This window comes from Chelmon rostratus, chromosome 5 (genome assembly GCF_017976325.1).
Source record: "Chelmon rostratus isolate fCheRos1 chromosome 5, fCheRos1.pri, whole genome shotgun sequence".
Lineage (NCBI taxonomy): Eukaryota > Metazoa > Chordata > Actinopteri > Chaetodontiformes > Chaetodontidae > Chelmon > Chelmon rostratus.
This window is the reverse complement of record NC_055662.1, coordinates 1488856-1508969: the sequence shown is the minus strand read 5'-3', so window position 1 is coordinate 1508969 and position 20114 is coordinate 1488856. Positions and strand designations below refer to the sequence as shown.

The 20114-nt window shown below is 42.1% G+C and overlaps 1 protein-coding gene across 1 annotated transcript in view; it reads left to right on the top strand.

Annotated features, from left to right (window-relative positions):
• The first annotated feature begins 829 nt into the window (after positions 1-829).
• si:ch211-158d24.2 (multiple epidermal growth factor-like domains protein 9) overlaps positions 830-20114 on the top strand; it is a 33909-nt gene continuing 14624 nt past the window's right edge. Inside the window, exons 1-3 of the mRNA XM_041937386.1 lie at positions 830-1495; positions 6184-6388; positions 18652-18791. Of these exons, the coding sequence (XP_041793320.1) occupies positions 931-1495; positions 6184-6388; positions 18652-18791 (910 nt within the window). The 5' untranslated portion in view covers positions 830-930. The remainder of the gene's footprint in view (positions 1496-6183; positions 6389-18651; positions 18792-20114) is intronic.

Genomic DNA, 20114 nt, shown 5'->3' with positions numbered 1-20114 from the left:
AAGGCAAACACAGACTATTACTTCCGTTGACAACCTTCAAAATGAAAGTTTCAAAACAGAAGTGCAGTTATGCAATGCTACGTGCTTAAATATGTTTTAATTTACAGAGACGGTGTTGCAAGTGTTCAGTCCAGTCCTCGTGGCTAAAGTAAAAATATTGAAAAACTTCTTTCTTAAACAAAGTTTAAAAAAAAAACAGAGTCACAAAGGTTCTGCTGTGTCACTGAAAAGATTAAATAAGTAACAAGGCTTGATAAGACCGGCTCTCGTTCACAGCTGACTTTTTTTTTGTCTTATCTAACTGAGCCATCAATGAGAAATGTTTTAATGACTCAGGTATAGTTTCACACAGATTCTGGTGTGAAACCATAAGCAGTCTAGTCTGTGTGTTGCAAGCGTAGAGGTAGACGATGGTATTTTCACGAAAAGCATTAATAATACGAGACGCCATGATTGTGCATTTCCCTACATGCAGCAGAGCATACCTGGGCTATCAGGTGTAAATACCTGACAGTGCCACGCTGCCAAATTGTTCTCTACAGGTACACTACCTTTATAAAATAGCTGTGTTGCTCAGTTCATGAATGAATTGAGTTATGGTTTCATTTTCAGTTGTTCAGTTCTCAGACTGAGAACATTCGATAATTCGCACCATACTGTAAATATCGTGTCTCGATAGGGCGTTCCAACGACTAGCCAAAGAGCGAGTGAAGGAGCGCCCATAAGCGCTCTTGCCATTGGTTAATAAGCACGTCAATCTCGGGTGGCTCGTGTTAGGTTGCAGAGCAGGTGAAGTGTTGACTGTGGCTCATAAGGCAACAAACAGCAGCGTACGCCGCCGGGGGACATCAATGGTGGAGTACGCGTCCATTCAGGGAAAGGTCTGAGAGAGACCATTAGTGGGGCTTACATGGAGAGCTGAAACTGAATATGAGGTTAACGTCCTTAATGATGTACATATCTTCGGTTCTGCTAGTTATTTTGTATGTATATATTGGATTTTCTGAAGCTGCACCTCGCATCAGCCCGTACGATGCGTCGCCTATCTCCAGGAAGCCCGGCTCAGCCCCCGACACCTGGGAGACCTTCCACACCGACATGCCTCGTACTTTACCCGAGAGCAGGTTCGCTCTCGGGCCTCTAACCGGACTAACGCCGTCGCCTGCTATTGTTTCTGCCGGCCCGAACACTATTAGCCCTATTTCTAAAACTGCAACCACCTTCCAGCCTCCAACAACAGACCCGACCACCGCCACCACTAGTACTACTACCGCCCCTGATACTGGAGTAATTTCAGACACAAAAGAACAAATATCAGCGCCGACTTCCAGATTAACCGGCACACGCAAAAGATCTGCCGATGCACAAACATCACTTTTTGCTCCAGAGAAAATGCTGCAGACCATGGTGTCTATGGTTTCCCAGCGCACAGCAAACGATGCCTGGGCTGCAGATAATGTTGGCACATCTATTACCTCAACAGAGAATAGTCAAGGTGAGTACCTCCGAATGAAAGGGCTCCGAGGAACAGTGGGGGGAAAAACATTACGATTTTTTGCCTTTGTAAATGCTGCTTCACCATCGCATAAAAAAAATAGAAAAAATAGACAATTGGGGGAGAAATTCTGGGCTACATGCTTTTTTTTGAAAACATTCATGTTAAGAAAATCAGTCTGAGGAAGACAGTCGTGTCTCATGTAGGCTGCTCGAGGGAGCAGGGTGGTCGCACGGTGGTTTTGACGCAGAGAGCGACCGAATAAACCAGATTGCAACAATGGGCAGACCCCTCAGATTGCATGGTACACCGCTTCTAACGATCGGAAACCAAACCTGATCTCATAAAAACACCATTCATGCACGTTATCCAATGTGGATTTTGATATGTAGTCTATATTATATCCCAGAGGCCTTTTATAATAAAATCAGTGTGCCACATATTACAGTGGGCTGGAAAAGGGGGGCAATGGGGGTGGAGGGGTGTAAGGTTGATCCTGTTGTTGTTCAGTCAATTTATCCAATCCGTCAGTGCACGCAGCATCCATACAGACCCGTGATCCCTTTGAGTTAGACCCCACATGTCTGATATAGACAGGAAATTACAAGAAGCCGCTCAAATAGCCGCTTCATCCCCTCTATTGTTGGTTGCATGGCATATACAGAACAAGGCCGTCCAAAATGGCCATGCAGGCCAAGTCATGAATGAGCAATGACAGAGGAGCCCCTCCTTTCACACCTTGCACAACACAGTCTCCATGTGGATGTGTTGTTCTGCAGCCAACACAGCAGCACAGGCCGAGGGATCCTGCCCGAAATGGTTCTCTAATCGCTGGGCAAGTTTGCTGAAGCCAAAGGTGTGGGTTCCAGAGCAAATACTGTTCGAGGATGCCCCCCCCCCCTGCTATTCAGAGATAAAGCTTATTAGTTCTAGTTCTTCGAAAGGTATGCATACTAGAAGTTGAATTGACCTTCAATTTTGAGAGTATGAAGAATATTAAATAATAACAGCATCATATGTTGTTTGCAAAATCTTTATTTCCCCTTATTGTCTATCAAAACCTCATTATTTTTCATGTTCTAGTGACTGCATGACACCCCCATGCCACAACACAACATCTAGACTCTGTTGTATTTTCTATTCATAATGATCCTGGCCCCTCACATCAGGAGTCCAGTCCAGAAATGTTTTTTACATTGACCCTTTGTTCTCCACACTGTACTGCCTTACATTAGCAGCATTAATATCTCAGTGATTGGAGGAAGATTCATGCAAAAATGCCAAACCTCGATTGTTTCCAGCTTCTCATTGTGAAGATTTACTGCTTTTGTTTGTCTTATGTGACAGTGAACTGAATATGTTTGGGATTTGGACTGTCTGCTGGTTAAAACCAGGAATATGAAGATATTTGGCTTTAGGTAAATTGTGATGGGCATTTTTAACCTTATCTCCTTGAAATTTTCTTTATACACAACTAATTTGCATTCAAAATTCATGGTTACGTTTGCCGACATAATCGCTGCCTGGATTATGTTCAGAGTCGATGTTTCTTTGAGTGAATGAAACACTACGTTTTATTTACTGTGCTGGAGTGGAATGGATGTGGTCGAGGTGATAGCACTGAGGTCTGTGACACCAGAATCCAGAGTTTGAGTCCAGACTGTGGTCAGCTAAGGAAACATAAGCACTTTGGTTCCAGTTAGGGAAAGATTGTGATTGCTGCTGACTTCTTCTGTATTAAAATAAATCATGATCTTTCCCAAAATGTTCCATCAGTGCCTGAACATTTCCATAACTACTACCATAGCTACAAGTGGATAGTGCATTGCATGATTTCCTGTTTTGGCAGAAAACAAATGAAATACATTGTCAGTAAACATGCGTTAACTATCAGCATTTTTGCGACTTGCCAGCTAAGTTAATTTTACAGCATTTCCTGTTGTTAACACAAAACATCATTTGGTCAGCATTATGTTTCCAATTTGCTGTTGCTAATCAGTTCTATATAAATGTGATTTTTAGGTGACAGTGCTCACATTTTCCACCATTTTCTGACATTTTATAGACCAAACAAGAAAAATATGTACAGAAATCAAGAACGCAGGGATAGAGTAATCAATAATGAACCTGATTGTTAGTTGCAACCCTATGATCAACCAACATACTTGAAAATATGTTTGTGTATTTTGTCTCAGTATTGCAGATGAATTGAACTGGCATGTGACAGTTCCCTGAGGGAACCTGTAAATCAGTCAGTGTTATTTATCGCCATTCATTTAGACCCAAAAGTCAAAATGAAACCTGCTCTCTTTGGTGAGCTCATGCATGAACCCTTCACCATGCCAAATTGAAAGTATGCTCAGAGACGTCAGCACTCATCATTGTTCTAGTGTAAAGGTCACTCACATGATAACATCACGTCAACAAAGATGTTGCTACCAATATACTGTACATTCTCTGGCAGGGCAGGTGCCTTGCAGACAGATATATGATGTGATTTCACGTAGTTCAGGCATTCCCGTCTGGTCTTCTTTATTTGAAACATCTCTCAATAGTTTCAGTCCATCATGTTATGTTCGACACTTCTTTGTTTCTGTGCAGTAGTTTTCTCTGTAACCGCGCAAGTGGACAATTAGGTAAGAGAGGAGTTTTGAGACATGACTTGTTCTGAACAGCCTGCTGCTGCCCGTGTCTGAATACCAGCCATGCTGTCACACCACTTTACAGCAGTCAGATAGATAGAGGAGAGGTGAACTCCGCCTCTGCCCCCCCCCCCCCCCCCCCCCCCCCCCCCCCTTCTCTACTACACACAGGCCCAGTCTAATCTACATCAAACCTGTTGTGTGGCTTTACAGATCAGCCCTATCCCACCTAGAGGAAGCCTGTGGTCTTAAGTGTGTGTGTGTGTGTGTGTGTGTGTGTGTGTGTGTGTGTGTGTGTGTGTGTGTGTGTGTGTGCGTGTGTGTGTGTGTGTGTGTGTGTGTGTGTGTGTGTGTGTGTGTGTGTGTGTGTGTCTCAGACGTGATTGGGGCCAACAGTTCTTCAGTGGGCGTCGCTGTAACAAAGGGTCTGACAGTACACTCCACTGGCTTGCATAACCACGGGCCTTTCTTAGTTACATAAAAGTCCAAGCAACAGAGAAAGAGGAGCATAATCCAAGTGGGATGCCAGGACAGGAATACATTAAAATTCAGCTTCGTCTTTATCTAACTTAAGCTAGCTGAGGCATTACGTGCAATCTGCATCATACCACATATGAAAAAAAAAATATTTTTTTGCTCTTATCTGTCTGTTTTCTTTGTGTGACTGCTTAGCACCAAATGGAGACATATAGTCAGGCATTCCAGTCATCACTCACCACACCTAGCCTGACCTGAGATCAGATGAATAATAGATTGCCACTACTCTATGCCAGTATAGTCTTTTAGAAAGCATTAATCATGCTTACTTAAAATCCCATTCAGATTGTTAATATACAGTAGAGGATATATGACTGAAAAGGCCACCTTTGTGAATAACTTGATTATTGAGTGAAATATGGATGAGGAAAGTGAATCAACAACGCTCCATACTTCTTTAGCACATCTGGGTAGCGCCCAGGGGCTGATGATACAAGAAGACTGTATATTGTCTATGCAGCTTTAAGTAAAGAACGATGGAAGGCTAGTTGCCCTAGTGTTACTGTTTGTAGGAATGGTCACACTAGCCCACCCTCTAAATGAATGTCCATTGACTCAGCCCCAAAAAAGGATGTAATGCCACAGTGTAAGCAATAAATTAATCCTGAGCCGAGTGATTATAAGCAGTGTCTATGGGATCAGACAGTTTGTACAACCACAATTCCATGGTGGGACACTTGGGGCTCTTTCCAGAGCCCCTATGGTAATATCCTTTGTGCAGCCATATTGGTTTTTAATGTGGTGCCACCTGAGGGATCGAGAGTCGTAAACTGCAGTGAAAACCTAATAATAATAATATCGGCATATCCCACAGGTCTTAATCAGAAAATGCTTCATTTGGAATAAGGCCTAATTTGGAATATTCAAATTGCATATTCTGTTTACATGACCGGCCGGAAATTTAGAATATTGTTGTATTTGTAATAATAGTGGAAATCAATGTGCATGTACATGTAGTTACTGTTTCTACTGTGCAAATCCAAGCAGCAATGGTAAACTCTAATCTGAGCAAGTCTGCCAGAGCCAACCAAAAGATTGCACCAAAACAGGAAACGCTGTCTTGAATTTGTCAGGTGTTTGTTTATGCATACAGGCTTCAATTAAAGTGAAGTCATTCAGAGATTGGTGCTAAAGTGACCACACATTGGAACTGTGTTAATGTCAAGTAGGATGTTAGTGGGAAAGAGTACTGAACGGTGTTAACTCCACCTGTTAGATGGTTCTGATTAAGGAAAATTAAGCTCTTTTCTGTTTTCTCTATAACACAATGGAACCATCAGCAGAATATCTGTCTGATCAAACATTTTTACATGTCTGTTTTGATTTACATGAAAGTGTTGATTGGTCAATTGGTGAAATCATCCATGCTAGAAATATTTTTTGCAATATAATCCATATAAAGTAAAATAAAATGTAATGCAGTGATTCAGACTTAAGCCAATGCTAGTACACCTCATGCAGTATTTCCCATTTTTTGTCTGTTCTGTTCTCTGTGACATCCCCATTCAGAGGGCCTTTGTAACTGCAGCAGTGGTGGTGAGGGGATTTTGGATCCGGACGAGTGTGATCAGAGCACCGGTCAGTGTTCGTGCCTGCTGGGCTACGCTGGCCTGCAGTGTGAGGACTGCGATGAGGGACACTTCACCAACGGCACTAGTGGCTGCCAGCCCTGCACCTGCGACTCCTTCGGTGCAGTGAACCACCTCTGTGACAGGTCAGGCTGCTTTCCCTGTTTTCTATAGGGCTGAAGTAACACACCCTTATGATGGAAATGTATTTTGTTGTGTCAACATGCTGTAACTGAAGAGACCCAGTTAATTTCTGGGCTGTTTTTGGCTCGAAAGTGTTTGTCTCAGCACTGATGAATTGGTCTGAATTTGTATTCAGGCAACATTAACTTCTTTACGAGCTAACTGTAGTATACTAGAGGTTAAAGCTGCAATAATAATTTTTTATATTGATATGCAATGTGTTTGAAAGGTATAATGTGTTAAATGAAGGGAGTTGCTTGTTGCTTACAGTATGAAGCCACTGAGAAGTTTCCATCAGCTCTGTAGCGTCCCTTAAGTGGACTGTTTTAGTTTTACAGCCTGTAGCATAACTGTTTGGTTCCATCTCACAGCTTTTATCAACCTAGTTTTTAAGCAGCAGGCAGCTGTTTTGAGTGATCTCACTGTACTCTTACATGCCCAGCACCGAACAGACAGACACAGCTACATTCAGGCAGGCACAGGAGCCCCAAAGCCAACTTCTTTTGTTCAAGTGTGAGTCAGATCTGTTTTTTTTTTTTTTTTTTATTCGTTTAGTGTGAACAGCGCAAATCATCTGGAGTCTTTTCAATTCTGATTTGGCCCACTGTCATATGTGGTCCTAAATCAGATGAAGGTCTGATTTTATTTGTATGTAGTTTTTTATTTCAGTGTGACCTGCCTGAACAGTCATGTCAGAGTTCATGTGACTCTTACATCAGTCACTCCCCTGAACTGAGCGTCTGTTTCTGTGAAGCCATTCACATCACAATCCCACAACTGCTGGCTCAGACTCTGAATTTGGCTCTATTTCTCCTCATCTTTGTCCTCAATATCTTGTCACAAATCCACTGGCTTCCACTCCACATCAGCTCATAAATAAAGCACATATGCTGACCTCAATGGTCTCCATGTTTACTTCCTTACGATAGCGTGCTGTGTGTGACGTCTTTGCTATTGTTCTTCTGCTTATCAGTTCAGGACCATGACCAGTTCACATTGGAATCTGACATTGGTCACATTTAGACATGATGTGAACAGCCAAACAAAAAAAAAAAGTGTGAACAATAAATCTGAATTGAGCCCTAAGGCTTACAGTGTGAACATAAACTGATGATTGTAATGGAGCATTCAGCAGCTAATGAGCCAGATGTTTCTGTAGGAGGAAAATGGAGCTTTAAGGAGTGTGAATACTGCGTTCCAGTATTCTTGCATACTCAACCTGGCCTGAAACACACTCCAAATAAATATTGATTTCGTTCCTTGTCTGCTGGATGTGTAAATAGGTTGTTTGATAGCACTTTTGCCAAAACAACATATAAGATGACAATATGTCAAATGTGTGTAAAAAAAAACATTCATGTCGGTTTAACAATCACAATCCTCGGTCCATCATCTAACCTTCCACACAATCTTAATGTGATCAGACAACAAATGAAATTGAAAACAGTCTTGTCAGTGAGAGAACTGCAATTTCTGCTACACTAGCATTAACCTGGCTAGTCGTTGCATATGAGTTCCATGCAGATTCACTGAGAAATCATGTGATTAGATTGATTAGTGGTTTGGAAAGTGGTATCACAAATCGTATTTTTTCAAAGCTTAAAATTCTGAAATCGGACAACTGCTGGAGTATACTGTATATTTGCATAATTCGCCTTGACAGATACCAACCTAAATTACCATACAAGCACACAAGTATACAAACACTGACTGTTCACTGAGCTTTTATGAGTGAATGAGAACCAGCGGCTTGACCACAGAGTGACTGTTTATGACTGACAGCCCACCACAGCATTCCTCAGAGCGTGGGAAAAACAAGACGGCTAATTGTGCCACTGTGATCTAAACTTGGAAACAAATCCTGTTTATCAGACTGTTGAGATTTATTTTGAGCATTAATGAATATTTTCAGGTGTCCCTCACATGTGGCCTGGCTGTATGAGTTATATGTGCAATGGGTTTTCATGAGAAAGCCAGACATCAGCCGCTGTAAGATGTGTGACACACCTGCCAGGTGGCCTCAGCTTTTTAAAGGAGTACTATCTTTAGCAGCAAAAGTGCTGTGGCTTGCCAAGCCTTAACAGACTGGTGTGAATTAGTGTTTGACTGAAACAAAATGTTATGGTGCTCACGTTCATCGTAACGTCATAGCTGAGCAGAATCATTATTTTGCCTGCTGATTCAGGGTATCATCCTGCCGCCCACCCTGAAGGCAGCAGGATTTTCAGACCCTCAGGAGCCTTAGTCCTCGAACTCAAAGCCAGAAAGCAGACAGCGGACCTTACATGCAGCTTTTCCGCAAGTCACAAGAAGTGTGATTTGGAAAGGAGACTGCCTGTGTGGGTTTGGAATGTGATAAAAATAGCGACTGTACTTTCTGCCTCTGTCCATGAAAAGGAATGCTGCTGCTTTTCAAAAGCTTGAGTCAATGTCCACAGTGTGTGGAAGATTGGTGTTGTCATGCTCTGAAAAATACGTCACAGGCTTACATAAGATAAATCCAAAAAGATGCAGTCCTTCACTGGAAACGCAGTCTGTGTTTTTCATTTTTCTGAAGTTTAAAATGCTGCATCTAGAGCTCTATGAGATGTAAGCAAAGGGGTAGGCACCAGGGTTATTTGAGGCTTTCACACAGAAACACACCTATTACGAACCTTCTCAGACAGTCTGAGCCAAGCCTGGCCACTGCTTACCCTGCTAGCCTACCCTAGCCCCCCTCAGGAGCTTAGCACTGTGAGTTACACAGATTAGCCTACCCCCAGCCTGCTGCTTTAGGTATCTTTCCCATTAAGTTAAGAGCAATCCAGTCAAGATAGAGCCAGTTGGCTTTTAGTTGTGTTCAATTCTATGGGAACACACCAATGGCAATTAAAACAGAACAAATGATACCATGATTAACTTATTAGTTCACATGTTCAGAAACTACACATTGAGCCAGCAAGCTGCAGACACCTCTTGGTACCTTGAGAAATATACAGACTAACTGCAAGATGGACAGGAGTCATAAAACCTGAGTGAAAATAGTCTGCCTCCTTGCAAGGAGGAGGAGAGAGGGAGATGGCAAGATGGCGGTCATGACCATGTGAGTGGGTGGAACCATGGAAGTCAAACAGAGATTTACACGTCTCTGACAACAAGATGGCGTGGAGCAAAGCTGAGTTATGCTACACTATCTGTGCATTGAAGGTGTGTGTGGATGTGTGTAAAATAATTAGGTGTGTGTGGGTTAGTGAAGAGGAGAGCAAGAGAAAAGCACTCAGAGTGAAGCAAAGAAGACCTTGACCGCTGCGTAAAGACACAATAACTGTCTCTTTTATCACTCAGGAACCAAGCATGGGAACTCAGATTTGCAGCCATGGCATCGGGCCTTTTACTGATAAAATGCAACTTGTTGGCGCTACATGCAGCGGCAGAAACGAACACAAGCAAAGCCCAAAGGCATGGGACAACACAATTCATATAACATGTTACACAGAAGCAAGAAGAAAGCACAATGATTGACATATTTCAAACTGCAACAGCAGGACTTGGTTGTTCATTAACTTAACAACAGTAAAGCTTACAAAATAAAGTTTACAACAACAAACTTTATTAAAACCACATCACAGACGCATCATCAGGGAGATGCGCCTGGAGGGACCTTGGGGTAACCCCTCGCACATGTGGAATTGTTATTTTTATACACTTTGGATTTTGTACAAAATTAATTAACAAAATAATTCACAATAACATGGTATTTATTAACCTGTCTCTGCCCAGACAAAGGCCTTTTACTTAAGATCACCTCAGGGAGAGATTAACACGTGTTTTAGTCCGTCTGGTATGTCCGGCAGAGTTTCTTCAGGCTCAGACAATGACAGGGCCGTTATATTGCTTAGTCGGTGGGTTTGACGGCAGGCAGAGGAAACAGCAAACGAGGCCTTAATTGAAAAAGAGTGGAACGTAAAACTTATCCTTCTTTTTCATGAACAAAACTTGTAATCCGAATCTTCCTTATTGAGGCAAGGATTGGATGCAGGCAGAGGGATCGTTCTGAACTGGTGTGCGATACGTGGTGGAACAAGCAGTCTGGCCTGTAGCTTTCAAATGTGCTTGTATATTATGTGTACAACAACAGCTGTGATGATCCAGCCACTAGAAGGAGCCCGAGGGAGATCACACTGATTGGGGTGTTCCTGACAGAGTGACAGCCTGCTCCCATGACTAGAAAATGTGGTGGTAAATCCAGTTGGTTTGAGACAGAAGTGAACCAATTTTGTCCCTTCAGCGAGAGGCTGCTGTTGAAGGGTGTCATCAGTTGTGAGTTTGTGAAGTCTGAATGCATCCATAATCTCAAGCTCCATGTCATATCTTCTGGGTTGAGGTGATGGAGGACAATGTCATCAATATGTACAGTGGCTCCTCTAGGGGCTGTCTAAAATACATGTATGTCCTTGGGACAGTACAAGGAATAGGTCATCTCTCTCCATCATCATTTCAAATGCTGTGACTCCTGTGGAGCCATGTGGGGTTGATCTGATGGTTCCAGGAGGAGTTTCACATCCCAATGCATGCCAGTGCTGTTAACAAATGTCTTCAGCGTGTTGACAATGGTGCAGTTGAACCTGGCTGGGTAACTGGGAATGAAGATTGTGCAATTTTACTTCCACTCCCAGGATGTTGCTCAGGTCATGTGATGCTGCCAGCCCAGTAGTTGGAACAGGTAGAACTGGCAACAGGCCAGCCAGTTCTTTTGATTTTTGGCCAATAAGCCACTTGGTAGACGTTTTCGAGAGTGGATCTGTAACATTAATGGCGTCTGACAGTAGAGGCATGAGCATGGGCTAGCATCAAGCCGCTGGATGCCTTGAATAGCCAGTTCTCACTTCTGCATGGCCATCAGCACCTCATAACCAGGTTGGCAACCTCAGTACAAGGTCTTGGTGCGAGTTGGAGGATTTTCTTGTTTTCCTCTTGCCTGTTGATGGGTAATTCACTGAGCAAGCTTGAGACATTGTTAGTTATCATCATCCTGGAGCTCCCAGGACATGCCCTCCTCCACCCCTATCTTGGCAAGGTGGTCGGCTTTGTCATTACCATGTCCTTGTCAGGACTGAAGATTTGGGAATGACCTTTGACCGTCTTCCAGTACATGGTCATCCCTCTGTCCATCACAAGTCAGTTGCAGGCCAAGAAGGTCCAAATGTTTGACTTCCTTCTGAGCGTCACTTCAGGATGACAAGTGAGAAACTAAGCTTTGACAAGCATAGATGTGGTCAGAGCAGATGCTGCACAATTGCAAGCCTGTGGCTTGTTGGAACATGATGAGCACTGCACATTCTGACCTGCCTTTGGACCCAGTTGTTGTAGGCCCCCTCATGGGGCCTGCTACTCACAAGATGATGTCATCTTGTGTTTCTGAACATTCCTGATCGATGTTATTGCCTTCTGAGTCCATCAACCAATGCAGCTGTTGAAGGGTTGGTGACAAGGGGCTGGAAGAACACCTGCTAACCAGGCATCTTCTGTCCCTTATAGATTGTGAAGGGATTAAGGCAGCTGCTTTTTATCCAGACACACATTGTGAACAGTCTGCCCTGATTACATGTTCTGCTTTAATGGTCAAGATACTTTTCAGCACTAGCCTGAGACCACAGAACCTTGTTGACTGCGTCCAGCTGGGCACCAAGCCTGACAAGAAGTTCCACTGGGAGAGGCAGGTTTGCTTCCAGATACCTGAGAGCTGGCTGACAGTATAGGATGAGGTAAAGGCTGGAAAGTTGATTTTTAGTCTGAAATCACAAATAATCCCACATGTGTAACTCAGTCAAACCTGTTTTGAAGTATTTGCTGTGATAAAGCAGTCCCACCGTTTGGCTGAGGCAGAATTATGCAACTGCAGTACAATATATAGATCAAAGGCAGGCAGAGCTCTCTCCTAAAAGGCTCTCTTTTGTTGTGAAAACCCCAGATCTGGATTTTTGCATGGCTTCAGTTATAAAGCAATGCCAACTCAGCTACATACACATACTGAGCATTATTAAGAATGTCCCTTGCATTTTTGAGTCACTGTTGTTGTATGGTGGTGCGTTTGTCTGAATAGCTTGCCAAATATAGATGACATGACATCACAAGGAGATATATCCAGCAGCTCGGGCTGACTATAATAGAACACTTATTTTCAGCTACCTAAAACAGTCAGTGTAAACGTCAGATTTCCACATCAGCTCCTTTGCATCAAAGAGCAAGACCTTCTCTCCAGAGCAAATAGTTTGCACAGTCATTCAGCAGTATACAAGTAGAAATACCCTATGGGATATCGTTCTGTTCTCTCATAACCTCAAAGAAGCAGAATGCACAGAACACACAAGACATGTTGTATAATATTTGAAGTTGTTTAATATTTTGTACTTTGCATTTGGACTCTACTTTGCCCTCAGATGACACTAGTTATTCTCAGTGTTAGAATATGAAGTTGAGGCTGCTAGCCGGCTGTGCTCTTTAACAGCATATATCCCAGTGGGTTCATGAAATGGGGAAACAGTCATCCGTCTGTACAAACAAGCACCAAGCTCGTTTTAGAGCTTCCCGTTACTGATTAACTCACCTTTCATAAGAATTACTGATAATGATGTGACCCATGCTCACTGTCTTGATGGTGGAAGTTTATCTTTAGCTAACTAGTTTGTACAACATGTGCTGCAGCCACATTCATCATAAGTGATTACAGCTATTGGGGATGTTATTGTTTTGCAGGTTTTAATCATAACCCAAATTACTGAACAGCTGACATTTTGCCCAGATAACGCTCAATGGAAAGTTAGAGGATCAGCCAAGTTATTTCAGTTCATACTGAGGGGAAGATGACTGTCTGATCCAATCTATCCAGTAGTTGTTGAGACTTCTAAATAAAAGCCATAAGTTTGAACCTCATGGAGACAGCAAAGGAATCAGAGGATCACCACCTTTATTAGTTTACACCACCGTTATTAACATTGCGATGTCATGGTAATCCAACCACTAGTTTTTTGAACCATAAACACTTCTGTATGTCCTATTAGATAGATATTGCTAAACCAATTGTCAATTCTCAAACTTTCCTGGAACACTAAACTTCACTAAAACCGAGGCTAATGACATTCCTTCAGGTTAGCAGCCAGGTGACAGCTGTAATTGGATCCTTATTCAATGTTCTTAACAATCCTAATGAGATTTCCTCCTTTTGTCCTCTCATAATGTGGCATTCTGCCTGCAGTCATTCTACAAGTCATGTGATGTGCACAGACACACACTGTTATCCAATTTGTGGTTAAAAGGGTCAATATTTGACAAAAGAGCTGTATTAACCACTTGTATCTGTCATAAAGGTTGTACCAGTACTGTATTTGGGTCAGCTCCTGTGGGCATTGTCTGTAAGGCATTTCTTTTTACAGTACAGTGTGGAAGGCAACACAGTCTGCAATGAAATATTGATTGTGGGGGCAGATGTTTCCGCCTCTGCGTCATGTGTCACTCTGCAGTGGATACATTATTGCCATCACTATACAGCATCTTTACTCTACATTGAATGCATGTCTTGTTGATATTATTTGATTATTTGCTAGTAAAATGAGGTCTTCAGAGAAAATACTATGTTTTCCTGTACTTTAATTCATATTATTTTCAGGAAGCACTGCTCCAGGTATACTGATGTTGTTGTTATCAGGTTGCTTGGAGAAAATGTACACTTAAAAACCTCAATTCATCCATTATTTTTGGCTAAAATGTAAAATGCTTTCAAAGATCATAGATATACCCTTCTAATCGGGTTGCACAGATCAGGTCACAGTTTTAAACCAAAGTGTAAGCAACAAAACCTGTTTTCATTCAAGCATTTGGCGTAATGTGTGTGGTTGAAGCAGTGAGCTGATTCCCAGAATCCTGCTTTCATCAGAAAGCAACAAAGACTGCAGGACTGTAGGGTTTGAGCCACATGTCTGAGGATGTCCACGATAATATGATTCCATTTTAAAATGCCATTTAAAGAGACAATGATCGCCATCCAGGCGAACGTTTTAGCACCGTATCAGAAATGATCTGACTAACACACCTGAAAATACATATCAGACCAATCACGTACACTGGCCTTTGGCATGCTGGTGGTTGGTGTTTCCACCTGCAAATGTGGGCAGTAGTGGCATGATAAAAGTTTTTGCACAACAGCTACTGGTTTAGATAACAAAATTGGCAACACTTGTAATTCCTTATCAATATTGAATTAGCTGCTGGTAGTCAAGGCTTATAGATATATGCAGGCTGATGTTGTTGTTCTTCTGAAAAAAAAAAGGGTCACGTGATAGGGGCATGACAAATCAGGGAAGGACACTAACGGCTGATAAGACCCAATCAGGAAGTGCACATCTGTGTACCTGTTTCCAAAAGTCTCCATTTCCACACGTCCAGACAGCAACATAATCCAAAGCAATTAAACTAAATCAGCGTCAGCAGTGTTTCCAGAAGTCTCTGTTTAGGGTTCTAAAATGTGGGAGTAAAGTGGACGTGTGGCAAAATGTATTGGTGTGGATGTAGAGTCCTGATGTTTCAGTGTCCCACAAGCTGTTTCCATTTAAACATCAACATTTCTCAAACCAAAGTGGCTGTAAACTGTAAAATTATGACCAACAAGCTAGAAAACATTCATATTTCACCTTTGACTGCATGACTTGGCTCTCCTAAATGTCAGGACTTGTCCTCACTTGTGTTGACGGCTGAAGCCAGCAGAGCTGGCATGAGCCAGGAACAGTGGAGAGCAAGTCATGCTGCTCTGTTGCTTAACACACCCTTTCAGGATCTGGCTGCACACCGAGCAATGCAACTAAACCTGCTTAGTGTCGTTCACTGTTTATTTTTGCCAGCCATTTACCTCCTGTTAATTAAACCGGTGATCTCTTCCTTGTTGCTAAGAGGATGTTTGCGACTGTCTGCTCTTATCTGACACAAGTTCCAGCCGATTGTCAGCGTTGCAGCGGCAGCCACAGAATGGGGTTAAGCTTTGTCGCCCATGTAATACTGACCTACTTAACAAGCAGATCTGACGCAGAGTGGCTGGGCCAGCACAGTGCAGTGAAATCACACCAAAACAATAACAACCCCCTCCTCTGGGCCAAGAGGACACACAGCAACACCAGGATTACTGATCACTGAGGGAGGAGGTTTCAGCATCTCTGAAGCATCACCTCAATACATTTAAGAGAATAATCTGTCCTCGAGTCCCCTCAGTTATGGGACAGCAGTAGGGCTGGTGGGTGTGCAGCATAGATAATAAATTTCTTAGCAAGTGACATTTAAATTTTTGAGCTGTTCACAGTTGAAGATGAAGGCTCAGTAGACACACATGACAGATTGTGCTTAATTGTCACAGGTCAGTGTCAGACTGACTCTCAGCCTGACAGACTGATTGCCAGAGCAGAGAACAGGCCATGGCAGCACATTAAAGGACTGTTCCAGCATGATTTGTTTGATGTTTGTTAATCGCCTGCTTTGCCCAATTGATTTACACCACACTGGATGGTTTTCCAGCCTCTATCGTATGGGGTGTGTGCTATATTACAGCTAACTTATTGGACACCTCTTCCCTTTTCTATTCTTTGTTACATGGCACTCTTTGATAAAGGCAACAGTTTAAGATTGACTGGAGAAGGATGCATTCTTGTCAATGCAGTAACGTTAACACAAATTAAACTTTGCTAACTTCTTCTCTACAAATTTGCTTAGAAACATTTAATTTAATGATCTTATCTTATAAATATTAACTACAGTATATATGCAGTTTGGGATTGATTGATGATAGACCAGTAGGGGGTTTAGATACATCATTACAGACTATTCAGAACTTAAGATCTTTTGTCTTCTTACTGTATTTAGTGAAGAAAGAATAAGTGAAGAAATGAAATACATGCTAATGAATATTGCTAAACTGATCAACAGTGCATCCCTGATCTCAAGCCCCTCATTGCTAAATATTCACTTTTTAGGATCAAATCATTTGCATTTGAATATACCTGAATTTTCTTCTCCACGGCATCATGTGTACATGAGTGGAGTTTTTGCTCACTGTCTCTGTGACGGCTGGACATTATGTCTCTGACTTCATTTCATTGAGGTCATGATTCTGCATGTTGATATTTTTTGTTGTTTTTGGATATGAGCGTGGATGCGTGCGTGTGTGTTTTTAGCTGGAAGAATGAGGACTGTTGATCTCCCAGCCTTGTCCTCAGCCGTGCCCACGCCCCACTAAGCATCGCCATGGGCCTCTTCATTTGCATTAAGTGCAGTTGTTTTAACAAAGCCCTGTTTGTACCAAGACCCACGCTCACGCTCATGGAAAGTGCTCACAGTCACTCTTGATTTACTTCAATTGTTTTCAAGTTATTGTCCCCAGATTATGTTTCTGAGCCCATTGTCTGGGTTTGAGGGCTGATGAGACTTGACTTGGCTTTGTACTTTTCCTAGGAAATCACCTCAAGTGTGGATGGGATAAAAAAGCACAGGATGGTGGGACTGCAGATCCAACCTGGGAAAGGCACATTAGCAAATGAAATATGTCATGTGTGTAGTGTGCATTATTATTGATGAGTTCAAATGTAATTGGATTTAACCCTACTGGAGGATTGTTGGAGTCAATGTTCACTGAGAGCAATCACACACTGGTCAGTAAAAGTCAGTAATTAACTTTATATTGTATTATAATAAAGTAAATAAACTTCTATGTCTGTCATTTCAAGTGTCTCATATCCAGATAAAATCCAGATGCTATTTAATACACTTTCTTTTACACTACAGCTTACACTTTAGATTAAAATGTGTTTTGAGTGATTAGGTTACAGTCAGACAGAGCTTGACCATATGGAGGTGCAAGTGTAAGAGGATGGTTTGTGATCCAGTTGGCCCAACACATGAAACATTGTGACCGGGTCTTTGGGGACACTCAGCTCTCTCACCCATACAGATGATTCCATGGTTGCACTGATCAGGGATCAGATGAATGCTACAACAGCACTCCACACGTTTTCTGTTTGATAGTGTGTTGAAATCGCTGGAGCTGCTAATTAGAATCAGTGCAGCTCCTTTCTTCCTGTCGCTTTAATGTGACAGGGAAACAGATGGCTGATTTCACAGTATTTTTAGTGCCATTGAGATACCATCACTATAGGGGCATCACTACAGGATTGTAGCCATATCCCACTTGTTCAAGATGGAGTATATTTCTTTGGTGGAAAGCACTTTAAGCTAATACACTAATGGTTGAATGGTTAGTGTGGACAAAAACCCCCATATACCACACACAATATGTACTGGAACTAGAGGAACATTGCTTCATTGTATTTTGCAGTGTAGAAAGATTAAGATAAGAATTGTTCACAGGAAGATTATTTCAAAACAAATCTTGTTGGACCCTCAGTTTTTTGCTATCGCCAAAAAGGTATTGCACTAGTACTGAAAAAGATTCACCGACCAAGCTCCACTCAGTGGGTAAGACAGATGTTATCAAGCCTGCCATTAGAAGACTAAACACCATGCATTTTAGAGCATTTGGAGGCCCCTTTTTGTTTCCTTTTTGAAAATGATGTGGAAAAAAGAAGGCACAGTGAGTTTTGTGGTTTATCCAACATACAGTGTATGTTGCAACATGTTTTTTTAAAGAGAAATGTTTGAATGTTTGAAATGTAAATGTTGAATGTATTGTGTATCACTACATATTTAATTTGTTGTATTGGGGTGGCAGCAAAAATCTCTAAACTAGGCCAAATAAAACCAAAATTATGTGTATCACTAGATTAACACTAGTGGTAGGTGAGGGCATGTTCTTTAGTGGTTTTAGTGAACCAACAACAACTTTACTTATTAAAGAAAAACACAAGGGGAGAAACAGGTTTTATGCATTGATGTGCTGGACACCACTCTACATCACCGCCCAGCACTACATGCCAAACACATTAATGGAGAAACTGATACGAGCTGTCTAGATGGCTCTAAACTGTAGGTGACTCATGGTGCTTCCCACATGCATACCTGGAGCAGAGTTATAGAGAGCAGATGGTTGAATGGGAGAACCTGCAGGAGGTCAACAGTCTGGACGTCAGCTGTCATAACTACAATCCAAAAACTCCCCTCACATCTCTCGCTTGGTGTTCTGTTTCATTCACGAAAAGCTTTGGGAATGTGTTTTGCACACTATTGATTTTGTCTTCTGCTCTGCCTCTTTCAGCTCAGGGATATGTGTGTGCAAGACGGGAGTGTATGGACCCAAGTGTGATGAATGCCACCCAGGTTTCTTCCACTTCAGCAGCACTGGCTGTCGGCCTTGCCAGTGTCACAACCACACCAACTACTGCCATCCACAGTCCGGTGAGTCTGCTGAGGACACAGAAAATGTTGGCGTTAGAGTGGTGCACTGTGTCATTTTGTTCATTTAACAAGATGCTTGCTGTTTAGGCAAGTCAGCATTGGTCCCCTTTGATACAGTGACTTTTTTAGAAGGTTTTTTCTCTATATGGGCAACAGGATTAATAATGCTATTTTTTTAAAATGCTGCAGCACATTTTTTCATTGGACCAGTCACATACTTTACGTTCAGTTTGTTTCCACATTGTAATTTCATAGGGCCACACAAGTTTGATGGTGAGTGAAATAATGAAAACAAGCGAAGAGAGTAGGCAAGCAGCTGTGACGCACTGGTGTGTGAATGAAAGGTGGGAAAATCTCTAAATGAACAGCTGTTGTCCAGCTTTATTACAGTGTCATTATCGACAACGCAAAGGTTCCAAACCCATCCAACGGTATCAATGGTCTCCTCCATAATGAATGTCAGATAGTTTCTTAGTGTGATGATGGAAAGTTTACAACACTGTAGTCTGATGTTCAGGTCACACTCTGGCTCCTATTTCATGTAAGATGACCAGGGAGAATAGTGGATGGAAATGAGTGACTTCATGTAAATAACGGGCAGGATATTTAAAGATATTTGGAAAGATATTTAAAAAATATTTTTAGATTTTGAAGTTGTGTTTATCTCCATGAAATGACTGCAGGTCATGCACAACTGAATCTCAACAGTCCAATCTTTGCTAATGAAATGCTCACTATGCTCCCCCATAAATGCATGTTAACACCTCTTTACTGTGGCTGTTGTGTTTGATTGGCAGTACATAAACCCTCCAGTTTCTCTTCAGTGAATGTTTAATGTGGAACCACAACAGAAGGGTAAGAAAGAACTTGATGAGACCAGGACAGGTGCTGAATCAGAAGCAAATGAAATGTAAAACGTTAAAAATGTAGAATATCAAATGCAGTTTCCTGTGTGGTCTGTGTATGATTTAAAGTGGATTTATCCTCCTGTGTCCCCAGCAGTCAGGCTTTGAGACTAAACCTCCAGCTAGTGATAGGCAGGAGGAGAGGTGGAGGGGACAGGGTGGTGGTGGGGGCTAGTTTTAGAACCCATATGTCTTTCTGTTATAATGCAGGGGCAGATGGAGTGCTGTAACCTCGCCTGGGCTCAGTGTTCACAGTGCTGTGGATTAACATAGCACCTTTAAAGACTGACCCTGGCCTACACAAGAGCACATTGTGCAAATGCAAATTCTATAGTATCCCAAACATTGTGGACCTGAAGTAAACATGACAGGAAGTTGTCATTTCCAACACAACAGAGATAGATTGTCCCCACACTGA